Source organism: Pygoscelis adeliae, unplaced genomic scaffold (genome assembly GCF_000699105.1).
Source record: "Pygoscelis adeliae isolate BGI_AS28 unplaced genomic scaffold, ASM69910v1 Scaffold41, whole genome shotgun sequence".
In the NCBI taxonomy this organism is placed as follows: Eukaryota; Metazoa; Chordata; class Aves; order Sphenisciformes; family Spheniscidae; genus Pygoscelis; species Pygoscelis adeliae.
The window spans coordinates 3049162-3063870 of NW_008824373.1; the positions used below are offsets into that span (position 1 = coordinate 3049162).

General features: G+C 41.4%; 1 protein-coding gene across 2 annotated transcripts in view; it reads left to right on the forward strand.

Moving 5' to 3' along the window:
* The window catches only part of FHL5 (four and a half LIM domains 5), a 31634-nt gene that overhangs the window by 8452 nt on the left and 8473 nt on the right, over positions 1–14709 (forward strand). Inside the window, exons 1-3 of one of the 2 annotated variants that reach the window (XM_009320136.1) lie at positions 5397–5610; positions 8615–8796; positions 11083–11257. In XM_009320136.1, the coding sequence (XP_009318411.1) occupies positions 8638–8796; positions 11083–11257 (334 nt within the window). In that variant the 5' untranslated portion in view covers positions 5397–5610; positions 8615–8637. Of the gene's footprint in view, positions 1–5396; positions 5611–8614; positions 8797–11082; positions 11258–14709 lie in introns of those variants that run through there. The other variant, XM_009320135.1, reaches the window with a different exon arrangement.

Below are 14709 nucleotides of genomic sequence, written 5' to 3' on the forward strand. Positions count from 1 at the left end.
TACAGTTATAGTAGTTTTCCTTCACACAGTCTTTAAGTCATCGCAAAATAATTTTTAGATCTGCTTTCCCCGCTGAGTTCTGGTAAGGAGTATATTTAGTGTAGATGTCAGTGCCCCAAACTCTTCCTCGTTGCTCTGTACAGGGCAGTGGCTGAGTGGCAGAGCGGAGCACTGTCTACGTTTCCTTCTGAGCCAAGTCATCGAAATAGCCAAGAATATTGAAGGCATCCAGACCTTCACATCTCTTCTGTAGCCTGGTCTGTAACAATTAACACCAACTTAAAATTTAAAATGATCAGTGAGGAAAAGGAGCTTTGGCTTGCACCAGCCTACAACAACAAAAATAAAATCTTCTTTACTATCTTTACTATCTGTGGTAAACCAGATACCGCAGACAAGCCACTAACGCCTTTCCATCAGAAAAGGCCCAGCTTTTGGGCAGTACTCATATCCAAGTATCAGGCGGGTTGACAAAGGACATGTTGATCATGTTTCACACTCAGTGACAGCACAGAAAATAATATGTGTCTCTCTTAATTTCACACATGGCTGGGACTTGAGAATGTTGGAAGTGATTTTTCCCTGTGGTAATGCTGAATCTACTAAAACTTTTTTTTCTTTGAAAGAAATTATCTAGAATCACTAGTTTCCTTTGCTCTTTCCTCCGTAACCAATGTCATGCAATTCCACTGAACGTATTTCAATTGAGAAGGATTTAGCGACTATGTTTACCAGACTTGAAATATCAGGAAATATTGAAATTAATTGTAATGAAGAACCTAATTGCTTATATATTTTTTTAAATCCCACTTTTTTATTATCTTTGAAAATATCTTCCAAAATCTGTGCTCCCAGGATATAGGCAGCAAAGCTCTAAAGCATGCATTCAGTTTCAAGCATGTAAATATTACAGCTGAAAGAAGTAGCATTTCTCATGTGTTTAGACTACGTGCATGTCTAGCTTAGATGGGGACTCACAATAAGTCATCTACAGGAGACCTGTTTTGTTGTTATGAGAATGACCCCACTCCTGCTCAAATGCCCATAAGGGAATACTGAGGTTTTGTGGACTCTTTCACCCTTCCTCTTTTATCATTCAGCAGTGATAAGCCTTTCTGTGGTCCATCACAGAATCGCAGAATGGTTGAGGTGGCACGGGACCTGCGGAGATCATCTAGCCCAACCCCCTGCTTAAGCAGGATCACCTAAAGCAGATTGCCCAGGCCTATGTCCAGTCAGGTTTTTAATATCTCCAAGGATGGAGACTACACAGCCTCTCTGGGCAACCTGTGCCAGTGTTCAACCACCCTCACAGTGAAAGGTTTTTTTCTTCTGTTTAAACGGAATCCCTTGTATCTCAGTTTGTGCCCATTGCATTTTCTCCTGTCAGTGAGTACCGCTGAGAAGAGCATGGCTTCCTCTTCTTCATAGCCTCCCTTCAGGTATTTGTACACATTAATGAGAACCTCTCTGAGACTTGTCTCCTCCAGACTGAACAGTCCCAGCTCTCTCAGCCTTTCCTCATAGGAGACATGCTCCAGTCCCTTAGCCACCTTTGTGGCCCTTTACTGGACTCTTTCCAGTAGCTCCATATCCCTCTTGTACTGGGGAGCCCAGAACTGGACCCAGCACTCCAGATGTGTCTCACCAGTGCTGAGTAGAGAGGAAGGATCACCTCCCTCAACCTGCTGGCAATACTCTTCCTAATGTCCTGCAGGATGCTGTTGGCCTTCTTAACCGCAAGGGCACGTTCTTGGCTCGTGTTCAACTTGATGTCACTGGGACCCCCAGGTCCTTCTCTGCAAAGCTGCTTTCCATCTGGTTGGCCCCCAGCATGTGCTGATACCTGCAGTTATTCCTCCCCAGAGGCAGGACTTTGCATCTCCCCCATTGAACTTCATGAGACCCCTCTCACCCCACTTCTCCTGGTGAGGTCGCTCTGGATGACAGCACACCCATCTGGTGTATCAGCCACTCCTCCCAGTTTTGTGTCATCTGCCAATTTGCTGTGGGTGCATTCTGTCCCATTGTCCAGGTCATTAATGGAGATGTTGAACAGTATTGGTCCCAGTGTCAACCCCTGGGGTACACCACTAATGTCATTACTTTAAATTGTCGCCTTTAACATTGTACCTAGGATTCACTAATGATTTCTCATCCACACCTTAGGCTCGTGGTTGCTTTGCTTTTGGAACTCGGGCAGCTGAAGCTAATAAATTTAAAACTGTCTAAATGTCTTCTAAGTATATAACTCATCAGCTAATTTGGGTATACTTTTTCACATGGCCCATTTGTATGAGATGCAATCCTCTAACCTTTTTTATGGTTGAATGTATAGAGTGTGACTGAGAATGCTGCCAGGTTTTTATATGAAAAAGTACACCAATACATGGTTGAAATATTTCATGGCTTCATTTGATTCTATAAATCTGACAGTAGTCAGAAAGGAATGAGCTCCATAATGAAGACAGGAGAAAATTTTGACTGTACCAGACTATGTGAAAACTTGTAAAAAAAAATGTAGGTAAGAATGATTTCAGAAAGATAAATTGTCTAAGCCATAGCATTAACCCTACTTTTTTCATATACTGCTGCTGGTGAAGGTATTGACAGCACCCAGGAATCTGAGCAGATGAAAAGGATTTGCGTTCCTGGGTAATAGCTTGGGAGAGACTTGAATCAATATCGAGCACTCCACTGACAGTTTGTCTCTACTTAAACATGGAGCTGCATTACTGACCAGCAACACTGCTGATCAGCCGAGCTTGTTGTGTTCAGAATAATAGGGCCAGTTATTCTGGACTGGAATCTCTGGGCACCGGTGTAGTACTTGTATTAAATGATGAATTGCGCTCCTTGACTCTCATGTGTTGATTAGTTAAAAAAAAAAAAATCCAGCAAATAATCTAGGTTTAATTCAGTAGCCAGTTAGCAACTTTTCTGCCTGCCTTTTCCAAAAAAATAACTTCCAGCTACTACATTTGGCATGCTTATTTCTGACCTCTAATTTCTCTGTACAGTGGGTTTCCTGTGGTGGTAATTCTTGAGATTTTCTAGCAAGGCACATAATAGAGGACGAATGTCCATTAGGAGAGATGCATACAGAGCCATTAATTTGAATTTTGCCAACTAAATTACTCAGGCTGACCTCAGTAGCAAGTACAAGTTCTATTGGACAAGCTGGATGCTGCTGGTGAAAGTTCTGTGGCTGAATTAAAGGAAATATCTAGCTTGCCGTAGAGGCAATGGGGCTAGGCTATTGCACCCACTCTGTAGCTAGTAAAGAGAGTTTGAGGGACATAGGCTAGTCAGGTCTCTTCTGCAAAGGCATTTCTGTATGTCTGCACCACTGTGAACACTTAGTTGAGGTACTTTCACTGCTCTAATTTGTCCTAATTTGAAGGTTAGGTAAGTAGCAAATTATGCTGTCCTGGGATAAAGGAAGAAATTAGATGACTACACCAATGTCTGAGTTTACATGGTGTAAACAAAGCAGACAGCAATACCAATTAAGGCGAAACAGAATTCCTGGGAATGCTCGATCCCCTAGTTAAGCCAGAGCTCTTGCCCTTTTTACTTGTGGTCGTGGGGTGTGTAAACATGGTACAATGCAGTGCGGTGCAGTTACCAGATCAGCCTCTAAATGAGCTGCTTTGCCTAGACGGTCCACCAAAACCGTGTCACTTGTGGACCTTGAAGCCATATAGTCGCATTCTTACAGCGCAGTCCTGGTTGGCATCTATCCTGGTTGCTTAAAGCAGAACTTCATCAGCAAGAGCTCTGCACCCACTCAGGTACTCCCAGGACCTGACTTTGTATTACTGTGCTGTGCCATGGAGATAAAACAGCTTGTTCAACGTTAACACCTGTGTCTCTACTTTCCTGTAGGTACTTGTTTTGACTTGATCTGTAATATATGCCCTGAGTTCCTATTGCTTCTCTAACCATTTTTAGAAGAGCAAAAATTCTAGTATCCTTAAACACTCAAGTGTAAATTAAAGGTATCACTGGGAAAATTGCAGTTAGTCTAAGGTAGGGAAGAGACAAAGCGAAGGTATTGCCAGTGTACTGAAAATACAGCATACGTTTAACTGTCTTGTGAGTTCATTTTTCTCGAGGGGTCAGGGCTTTTATTAGGTCTAGTCACAATAACAAATTAACAGATTTCTGGGGGGTAGCAGGCATCCAGAGAAATCAAGAAAATACGATCTCTGAAATGAGGAAAAATTTCCTTATAGAACCTTGTTAGAAACTTTTATTTATAAAATAATGATATTGTTAGAAATTTTTCCTTATAATGATATTGTTAGCTTTACAATGCAGTTGTAACCTTGAGTCACTAATGTATTTTGCAAATATATGTGATGATTAATTGTTCAGCAGCTCTCACAAAAAAAAAAAAATTAGGGAAAATGAAATCAGCAAATTCGTGCAAAACCATGTTCCAAGATAAAAAAAAGTACTTAACTGAAAATAAACAGGTGTCTGGGACAGCTTGCAGGGGTGTCCCCCTCATAATAGATCAATTTATTTTTCTTATCCTTCAGTGTTGTTGCAATGATTTATTTTGCCATCATTTTTCTTTCTTTATGCCTCCCTAATAGAGAGCCTTGTTACATTCATTATATGTTCTTAAGGAAAAAGATGATGCAGTTCAATGGCAGGCTTATTTAGATCAGGAAATAGTCCATTAGAATTGCCATAAAGCAAAAGAAAAAGGTACAATATTTTTACACGTATGTATATACCTCTGTGCCTATGTATATTCATTCCCATCTAAGTAGGGTTAATGTTTCTGGGCTTTTTATATTTATATAACCTAAGAGAAATTAACATACATTTATAGAAAATATCAAGATAAATTATGAGGAGACACCTTAACATTGTGGCTGTGCTTTTTAGTTCCAGTGAGAAAACAAGCATTCCTTTCCTGACGGTTCCACATTTATCAGGTTTCACAACTTCACAACCATTTTCCTATGGCTTTCTTCACTGGAAGCCTTCTAGTGCTCTGCATCTTATAGGAAACCATTTGGCTCTACAGAAAGTCCCCCTCCTAATTTGTTGTAGCTAAATTCTACCTTAATCTGATGGAACAGTGGGCAGACTAGTCAGCTCCGTTGTTTTATTTTCATCTGCTTTATAATTCATACCATGAGACTGCTGCATTCTCAAATCTGACCTCAGGGACTCCAGTTGCAATATCCTCACATCTTTGGCAACATCTCTCTGCTCCCCCTTGGAATATTCTAACACTACAAATGGTATCAGGTATCCATGCCTACTAGATACGTAAAAAATCAACGGTATTTAGCTTTGTTCCAATTTAGATAACAAAATCCTCTTTTCCCAAGGAATGAAGACATCGCAGTCTTTCCCTGTGCCTAGGACACGAGTTAGCAGCTGGAATGCTGGAGTCAGCGTTTCATTCCATGAGAGTGAATAGCGTCAGACCTCCTGAGATTTCTTAACTGACCTTCAAAACACGAAGTCTAGCTTCCAGCAAACTTAAAGCAAACATATTTCTCTAGAGATTAGGATCAAAGCACAAGAAAAACATTCTACTTAACTACGTGGTGCTCGTACCATTACTTATTTATTGGAGCAAGGGTAAGTGGTGCTGGGGAGATGAGATTCACTTTTTTTGTTGCATTGCCTAATGGTAAAAGTAGTTCACAAAGGTTACCCAGACCTTTGCCAAGAGGTTTGCAAAAATCATCATTCTTTTTCATACCATCGCTGCTTCATTCCCAAATATGGTTTTATATCATCATGGTCAAACCCTGAAGACATTTTCTGAAACAAAGCCTTGGGTGACTTGAGCACTTCAGTAGAGGAGCAGCTCAAGGACACCCCCAGGCTTTGACTCTGACCTTGGGTGTAGTTTTTCAATGTTCTCAGACAACCACTGTCATCTGTAAAACAGGCGTAATGGTACTTTGTTCCCATATCCATATAGTTTTTTAGGAGGATAACTACATTACAAATTCAGAAGTTCTGGAGTATTACAATAGCAGGTCTTGTATGTGTGTATAACCCAGGCTTCCTGGAACAGATTGGCTTCCTGGGAAGAAAAAAAAAAAAAAACAGCAAACAAAAAAACCCCAAGAAAACCACTTCTTGAAGAAAATTGTTGGGTATGCAGAGTTTTCAGTAACTTAAAAATGTATCACCGTTCATTAGAATGAAAAAACAGAGCTCTATCTGCAGATATCTGAAACTATTTGTTGGTGAGCTTTGTACAACAAAAAGCACTATAAGTAACACATAAGCTCTTCATGCATTCCCTGTTAGGATTTTCCTGTTGCCACTTTTAGGCTGGGACGAAACTGTGTTAGGAAGCTGGGGTACTGATTCAGCAGGGAAGAAATCAGAAAGGTAGTCTACTCAGGGTTATCCTCAGCAGCAGTTCATAACTCTTAACTCCCACCAAAAAAAGGAATGAAAATTCCTCTGAAACCCAGTTTCAAGCCTGGTCTATGACCTTGAATATAGAGCCCAATTAACCACAAACATTCCTTGATTGTCTCCCTAGCCACCATTTTATACTGCTTCCCCAACATAGAAAATGATCAAAACTTAACCTTGATTCTGGTGATGACTATGTAGTTATCGTGCACTGAATTACTGTGCTTGTGTCTGGTTTTATGTCATGTTGTGTAAATGTACAAGCTGATGGATGTAATTTTCTCATATACGTGGTTTCATTCTTTTCACATTCAAATCTCTGATCTTAAGGAAATGGAAGTCCAGATTCAAGCCCTGTTATACTATTGTTCCAAGGATATCACATAAAACACATCTGTAATACTCTTAAGCAAGCATGTTTCCCACTGATCTTACAGATTATTTGAGTTCCTTACTACACCCTGTCTAGGCTAGCACGAAGATTTAGGGCAGTCAGAAATACAGTAAATCAATTCAACTCAAAAGATTTTCAATTTACAAGAACAAGTTTTCCATAGGTTGTGCCAAACGATCAAGTCATTACTTTTGGTCTGGGATAAGCATTATAGCCTCTCTCTTTTCACTGTCTTACTACTATCCCTCCAGGAATAGATTAATAAATGCCTGACCTTATGCATTGGTGCCAGTGGAGACCTGCAGTAACTGTTCTTTCTCATAGTTCAAACCATCATATTTGATTACATCTCACAGCAGAAAAAGATGAAATGCCTTTTTAAAACTGAACCATGGGTATAAGACAGGCAGTGAGTGTATGAAAACAAGTATGAGGAAGTAATTCTAAATGGACTAGATGTAAGGTCTGTGATGGCAAGTACTCCCTCTAATCTTGGTCTTCATATGCTTCTCTTCCTTACTCTCAGGCTTTGCCTCTGGTAAAGATAAACTAATTTGCACTGTTATTCAAAGCACAAAGATTTCAGCTGCCAAAAGTCACTGATATGTAAACATTTTAGGAGACCTTCCCTGGTTGTTCTCAAATCCTGTAAAATTTATGATTGCTGGCACTGACTGCAGCAACACTCAACGAGTTTAATGAAGAGTGCAATCCAATGAGTCCAGCAGATGTTTCTGGGTTTGCTTCACTGGGAACTTTCTGGATTCTTCTTCCTTCATTCCCAGGAATCAAGACCCAATTTTAGCAAAGTGCTGATGATCCAACCAGCAACGAGAAGACTGAAATAAGTTTTCATCTCCACATTCCTTAAAACGTTCAGCACTGCAGACCTATAAGCAGCTGAGGTTTGGATGCTTATCCAAGCCTCTTTAGCCTGAAAAACTGAAGGATGGGAAACTCGTACAATTGGCTCTCAATAGGTTTGTGGTATTTTCTGCACTTGTCTGGCACAGAAATATAATCTATCTGACAGTATTCTGGCACTGCCAACATGGAACCTGGCAATACAGAAATATGTAAGAAACGACAATCTTTTCCAATAACAACAAGGGAAACTTACTCTGAGTTATGATTTTGTTTGAGTTATGATTTAGTTTATTTCTCTTTCTATTTTGCTCTTTCACTGTCCAGGAGTATTTGTGTCACCTTACATTGCTACCACATGCTAGCAGCACAGCTGGAATTATGCAAAACCAGCCATATAGCTTGGAGTTCCTTGTCTTCCTTCTGTTCAGTCAGGTAGATGTGGGGGTATTGTGAAAAGGAAGGAATGAGCAGAAAAACAGTGATGGCAAAAGAAAACCAGGAACACACTACAAAGTGCTTGTCACTTCTCTTTGGCCATTTAACTCTGCAGTTGGTTTAATTCTTGAACTATAGCTTCTATCTCCATTCCCTGATTTCTGGATAAACCATGCCTCACAATCCAGTACATAATGCTCATAATGTCAATAGTTGTACGCAGAGAATGTGAAGACGGCTTCATTTTCAGGTACCGGATCTATCAGTGTAAGTACCGTTAGATTAAGCTGAAGCAGCCTTCTTGCTGCCCATTATGTAGGTGACACAATACACAGCATATGTTGTTAAAGACTACCATTATATTATGGAACAACCCAGCGTTAGAAATCCAGGGCACTGCAAATGGCCAAGAAACACCTGTCCTAACTTTCACTGGTAAAGCAGCATTATTTATTATTTGGGCAAGCAAACAGTCATCGACTGAATTAGATGATTTTGCCATCTTTATAGATCACGTGGAGAACACCACCAGAATGACCAGCAATCACACAGACTGTCATTACTGCCTGCAGTCTCTTCGTGGAAGGAAGTATGCATTAAGAGAAGAAAACGCTTATTGTGTTACATGTTATGACAGCCTGTTTGCCAACCCCTGTGAAGAGTGCAAGCAACCTATTGAGTGTGATTCCAAGGTAAAGATTCAGCTTTCACTTCTTGTTCTTTGCTAAATTACACACAAATCCCATGTCTTTAATGTCAGATTCTGTATCCGACCCTCTGCATATCCCTGTGCTGGTGAAGAGACCTAAGCATAGCTGTTGTACATCCACACACAGCGGAGAGAAACAGCGCTATTTTCCCAGAATAGGAAAGCTCCGAGGCCAAAGATTAGGAAATCTGCACGTACATATACCTCAAACATATGTCGATGCTGTGGTGTATGTGTGGACCACAACTGGACTCCATGCTTTACCTCCGGTCACTCACTCGCTGCAGAGACCGCACAGTGCTTGAGTGATGGTAGGGTGCTGGTGTAATTCAGTAGATCAGGCTGAATGAAACTGGCATTTCTGAGACGTGACCATTGAAAAAAGTATTTTGAGTATTCGATAAATTACCTTTACTGTAAGTAAAATCTTGACATGCAGATGTCAAGCTGAAAAGAAACCATGTTTATAATTTGTATATTATTCCCTCTGTCTTTTGGAAATGAAATATATTTTAAGTTTAACTTATTTCCATGCTTACCTTGCTCATGTCATAGATGGCATGTTAGTGGCAGTGTTTCTGGGCTTGGCTTTCTTTTCACCTCTCCCCTTTTTTAGAATATTAATTAATAATATGAGTTCCTCTGTGGTCTTTCACAGGGTTTCCAGTACACCATACTTCAATTTACAGCCTGTACACTTGACTTTGAATTTTAAGTTCAGATAAAACCTGTCAAAATGCCTTTGTTTTGCCGAGTTCAATATGTAGTGCTCACCTTCTCCCCATGCTCGCTTTGTCTATGTTCTTTTGAAATAGAAGGTCAGAAAGTTATTAAGATAGGCCTCTCAGGAGGCCTCTCCAGCCAAAGCACTTCGTGGTTTTCAAAGCACATTGTCTGAGTACAGCTCAGTACTGTAAAGGAATCATCCAAGGAAATTGCTGACTTGGATGAAGACTCTTCTCAAACTCTCATCAGCATTTTTCAACAGCAAACTTGTACACATAGCTCCAGTCAGGGTCGCCCAGAAAAAATGTTCTCTGAGCTCACTAATTCCACTTTTAAAATTGAAAATTAAGTAAGTGGCAGGACTACCGATGTCAAAGATCATTAACAAAAAGTCATGTCTTTGGACTGAATGGAAGGAAAAACTGGGAGAAAAAAGCAGGAGTAACAAGAAAGGAGTGCAATGGGCCAGATTCAGCTAGAAAAGTAGCGCACAGAGATCTATAGCTGGTTGTTCTACCTCTGCCAAGGTGCTAGAGCTTGGCTCTCTTCCTCTCCTTCTTACCCAGTCTTTGCCTCAGGCTGCTCTGGAGCGATAGCCTATTTTCTAAAAGGTTCAGAGTGCTAACTAACACAAATGAAAGTGGTAAGCACTCAGCACCTCCTGAAATGAAGCATGGTATGTATTTCATTTTTAGCACTTTAAAGGGTAGGGATCTGACAAAGGAGAAAAATGAGATTGGATTTGTGTCCTTTTGTGCTTCTTACTTATAAAGGAGACCTGGAAGGGTCTAGTTTATTTTTTAAGGTGGGAGGTTTTTTGGTGGTGCATTTTCCCCTTGTTTTTTTTAACCTTGGAAAAATAAAATCTGCTGTTTGCTCTTTCTTTGAATTCTTAATAGAGGTCTCATTCGTATACTGTTAGCTTTTTCAACCCCTAAGCCTGCTGAGTCTTAAACAAACATTTTTCTGCCAAGTTTTTAGGAGGAGTTATATTAGGTGTAAACAAAAGCAATGTTTTTTTAATAATCTTCCTAAGAATCATTTTGTCCTCAATGAGAGTTTAATTGCTTGTTTTCTTCAATAATATGATCTTTCTTTTGTGTTATGTAGTGTCAGCTGGAAGAAAAGGTAGTAACATTAAAAAATACATGAAGTTCATTTCAAAGTCTGTAGAGAATGCACTTCTTGTCAGGTGGCCTGTGCACATTAAAAGTGTTGCTCACTTGTTTCCCCTTGAAGGCCATCTGTAAAATGTAAAATGGTTCTTCCAATAAAAACATATCTCTGATGTTACATAAGGAAGGACTGTTGCCTGTGCCAAAGCAGTTCCTAATAGCCTCTGCAAGAGATCTACAAAATACCCTGACACAGTGACATTGAGTACTTGCATCACCTCTGAGCACACCTCCTGCCAGAGACACGTGTCATCTCTTCAAGCCCCCATTGCAATGATCTCCATTTTTCACTTTATTTCTGGGAGGAGCTGAGGGATAAAAACACTGTAAAGAAATGTCTTCATTAACATGGACTTACTTTCTCCAAGGATCTGGCCTACAAAGGCCGCCACTGGCATGAGGGATGCTTCAAGTGTGCCAAATGCAGTCACTCGCTGGTGGAGAAACCGTTTGCTGCCAAGGACGAGCTCTTGTTGTGTACTGAATGCTACTCTGATGAGTATTCATCTAAATGTTTCCACTGCCAGAAGACCATCATGCCTGGTAAGACAACAGGGACCCTTCGGTGAAAAATGGAACTGCATTTTTAATTATAACCACATCCTTGAATAACTGAGCTACAAGGTCTTTGACTTTTAGAACAGCTTTCAGGTGACTACTTCTCCTTTGTGTATAGTACCCTCCCAGCAGTGCAGAGGGGGCAGGCAGATACCTCTGGTCTAGCACTGACAGGGCTTATGAATCCTTATAAAGAATATTAGAGTTCAAGAGAGGGTAAAATGTGTTCATGTTGAGTCCTTGATTCTGTTGCAGTTCTTAGGAAGCATATCCTGCTATGAGTGCTCTGTAAACAAACAGAGCTATCGTTAGCATAGCTAAGACATATTACATTGGGCGGCTAAGACAACAGCTAAGACAACACAGTTGGGCGGCAGTGTTGATCTGCTCGAGGGTAGGAAGTCTCTGCAGAGGGACCTGGACAGGCTGGATCGATGGGCCAAGGCCAACTGTATGAGATTCAACAAGGCCAAGTGCCGGGTCCTGCACTTCGGCCACAACAACCCCATGCAGCGCTACAGGCTTGGGGAAGAGTGGCTGGAAAGCTGCCTGGCGGAAAAGGACCTGGGGGTGTTGGTCGACAGCCGGCTGAACATGAGCCGTCAGTGTGCCCAGGCGGCCAAGAAGGCCAATGGCATCCTGGCCTGTATCAGAACTAGTGTGGCCAGCAGGAGCAGGGAAGTGATAGTGCCCCTGTACTCAGCACTGGTGAGGCCGCACCTCTAATACTGTGTTCAGTTTTGGGCCCCTCACTACAAGAAGGATGTTGAGATGTTGGAGCGTGTCCAGAGAAGGGCAACGAGGCTGGTGAGGGGTCTGGAGAACAAGTCTTATGAGGAACAGCTGAGGGAACTGGGGTTGTTTAGCCTGGAGAAAAGGAGGCTGAGGGGAGACCTCATTGCTCTCTACAACTACCTGAAAGGAGGTTGTAGCGAGGTGGGTGTCGGTGTCTTCTCCCAAGTAACTGGCGAAAGGACGAGAGGAAATGGCCTCAAGTTGCGCCAGGGGAGGTTTAGATTGGATGTAAGGAAAAATGTCTTTACTGAAAGAGTGGTTAAACATTGGAAGAGGCTGCCCAGGGAAGTGGTTGAGTCACCATCCCTGGAAGTATTTAAAAGACGGGTAGATGAGGCGCTTAGGGACATGGTTTAGTGGGCATGGTGTTGTTGGGTTGATGGTTGGACTCGATGATCTTGGAGGTCTCTTCCAACCTTAATGATTCTATGATTCTATGATTCTATGACATCTGCATTTTTGTCTGTCACATTGACCAGACTTTGATCTGATGTTCTTTATACCATTTCTTTCACTCAGAAATATTTTTTGTTAAAATTGGCAAAACATGATATTCTGTGTCCAAATAATTTTCAGCATTTTTACTAAAAAGAATACAAGTACATTTGTGTTTACAATAGGTTTTCTTCCTGCCATTAGCAACCTTGAAAATTCTGCACTTTCCACTAAACTGCTTCTCAGCTTTTGAGCATGTCTGTTCAGGACATCCTGTAGGCTTTTCATTGCTACCACACCAGTAAAGCTCATACAACAGAGAGATTGCCTAAAAGCTGCCTCTTCAGAGGCATCTCAGAGAAGCCACACCACTGTATGTGGCAAAACGAAGCAGCTTGCTTAGGAAAGTGGGTCCCTAACTTTTGGAACAGTGAACTACTCTCAATGCTTGACCCTTTTTACAGACCACGTGTATAACTCCAAATACCAGCTGCAAACTATCTGCCATGGCCTCATGACTACTAGTTTGGGAACCTTTGGTCAAGGAAATCAGTAAATTTGGCAGTGACATAGATATTTTATTTTCCAGTAGATTTTAATGCCAAACACTAAGGTCTGGACTGTGCTGAAATATTGTCTTAGTATAAATACTAGGTTACTGATGTTGTGGTTCAACCTGTAGCTTTCATAGAATCATAGAATTATAGAATCATAGAATCATAGAACCGTTTGGGTTGGAAGGGACCTTAAAGATCATCTAGTTCCAACCCCCCTGCCATGGGCAGGGACTTCTTCCACTAGTGTGGAACTAGACCAGGTTACTCAAAGCACCATCCAACCTGGCCTTGAACACTTCGAGGGAGGGGGCATCCACAGCTTCTCTGGGCAACCTGGTCCAGTGCCTCACCACCCTCATAGTGAAGAATTTCTTCCTTACATCTAATCTAAACCTACCCTCTTTCAGTTTAAAACCATTACCCCTTGTCCTATCACTACATACCCTTGGAAAAAGTCCCTCTCCAGCTTTCTTGGAGGCCCCCTTCAGGTACTGGAAGGCTGCTGTAAGGTCTCCCCGGAGCCTTCTCTTCTCCAGGCTCAACAACCCCAACTCTCTCAGCCTGCCTTCATAGGAGAGGTGCTTCAGCCCTCTAATCATCTTTGTGGCCCTCCTCTGGACCCGCTCCAACAGGTCCATGTCCTTCTTATGTTGGGGGCCCCAGAGTTGAACGCAGTACTCCAGGTGAGGTCTGACCAGAGCAGAGGGGCAGAATCACCTCCCTCGACCTGCTGGTCACACTTCTTTTGATGCAGCCCAGGATACGGCTGGATTTCTGGACTGCAAGCTCACATTGCTGGGTCACGTTGAGCTTCTCATCAACCAACACCCCCAAGTCCTTCTCCTCAGGGCTGCTCTCAAGCCATTCATCATCGCCCAGTCTGTATCCATGTTTGGGATTGCCCCAACCCATGTGCAGGACCTTACACTTGGTCTTGTTGAATCAAAATTTTAATTAAAAAAAAAATTAATAGTCTTCATCTTTGAAATATGCTTTTTGCTTATCTTAAAAGCTTAAAAACATTATTTGCTTTCTGAAGCTGGAGATGGATGGATAAGACAAGTCTAAAAGTGGGGGAGGCTCTTCATCTGATACTCTTTAGTGTCTCATTGAAGCAGTGATGATGTTTGATAAAGGGTCACTTTAGGAGGTAGTTACCAATTTCTGCCTGATACAGGGAAACCAGTCTGGTTGCCTTTCACCTCAGCTTGTATCAGGTACATGGGTAGACTTCTAGATTGCTTTTTTTCTTTAATTTAAAAAAAAACCAAAACACCACCACCACACACAGTGCTGAAGTTGTTGCAGGGTTTGCAAAATATCTAGTACAATTTCCCGAGTGGAGGAGAACCATGACTGAGATGCAGTGAACTCTGTCATAGAACATGCGTGGATTTCTCTGTAGTGGGAAATGGAAAGGATCTTCAGAGTGTGACTTGCGAATCTTTTTATATATATATTTTAAAATAAATAAAATTTGGTGTAGCTTGGAATGACAGCACAGGTGGCAATCAATAATGTACAAGGGTGAAACTGAAGCTAACTTGACAAGTTGCTAAATAGTGAAAAGGGAACTTACCTTTCTATATGATATACAATTAATTTTTTATCAGTGAAAAAAGGGATGTGACTATATTAAATAGTGCATGC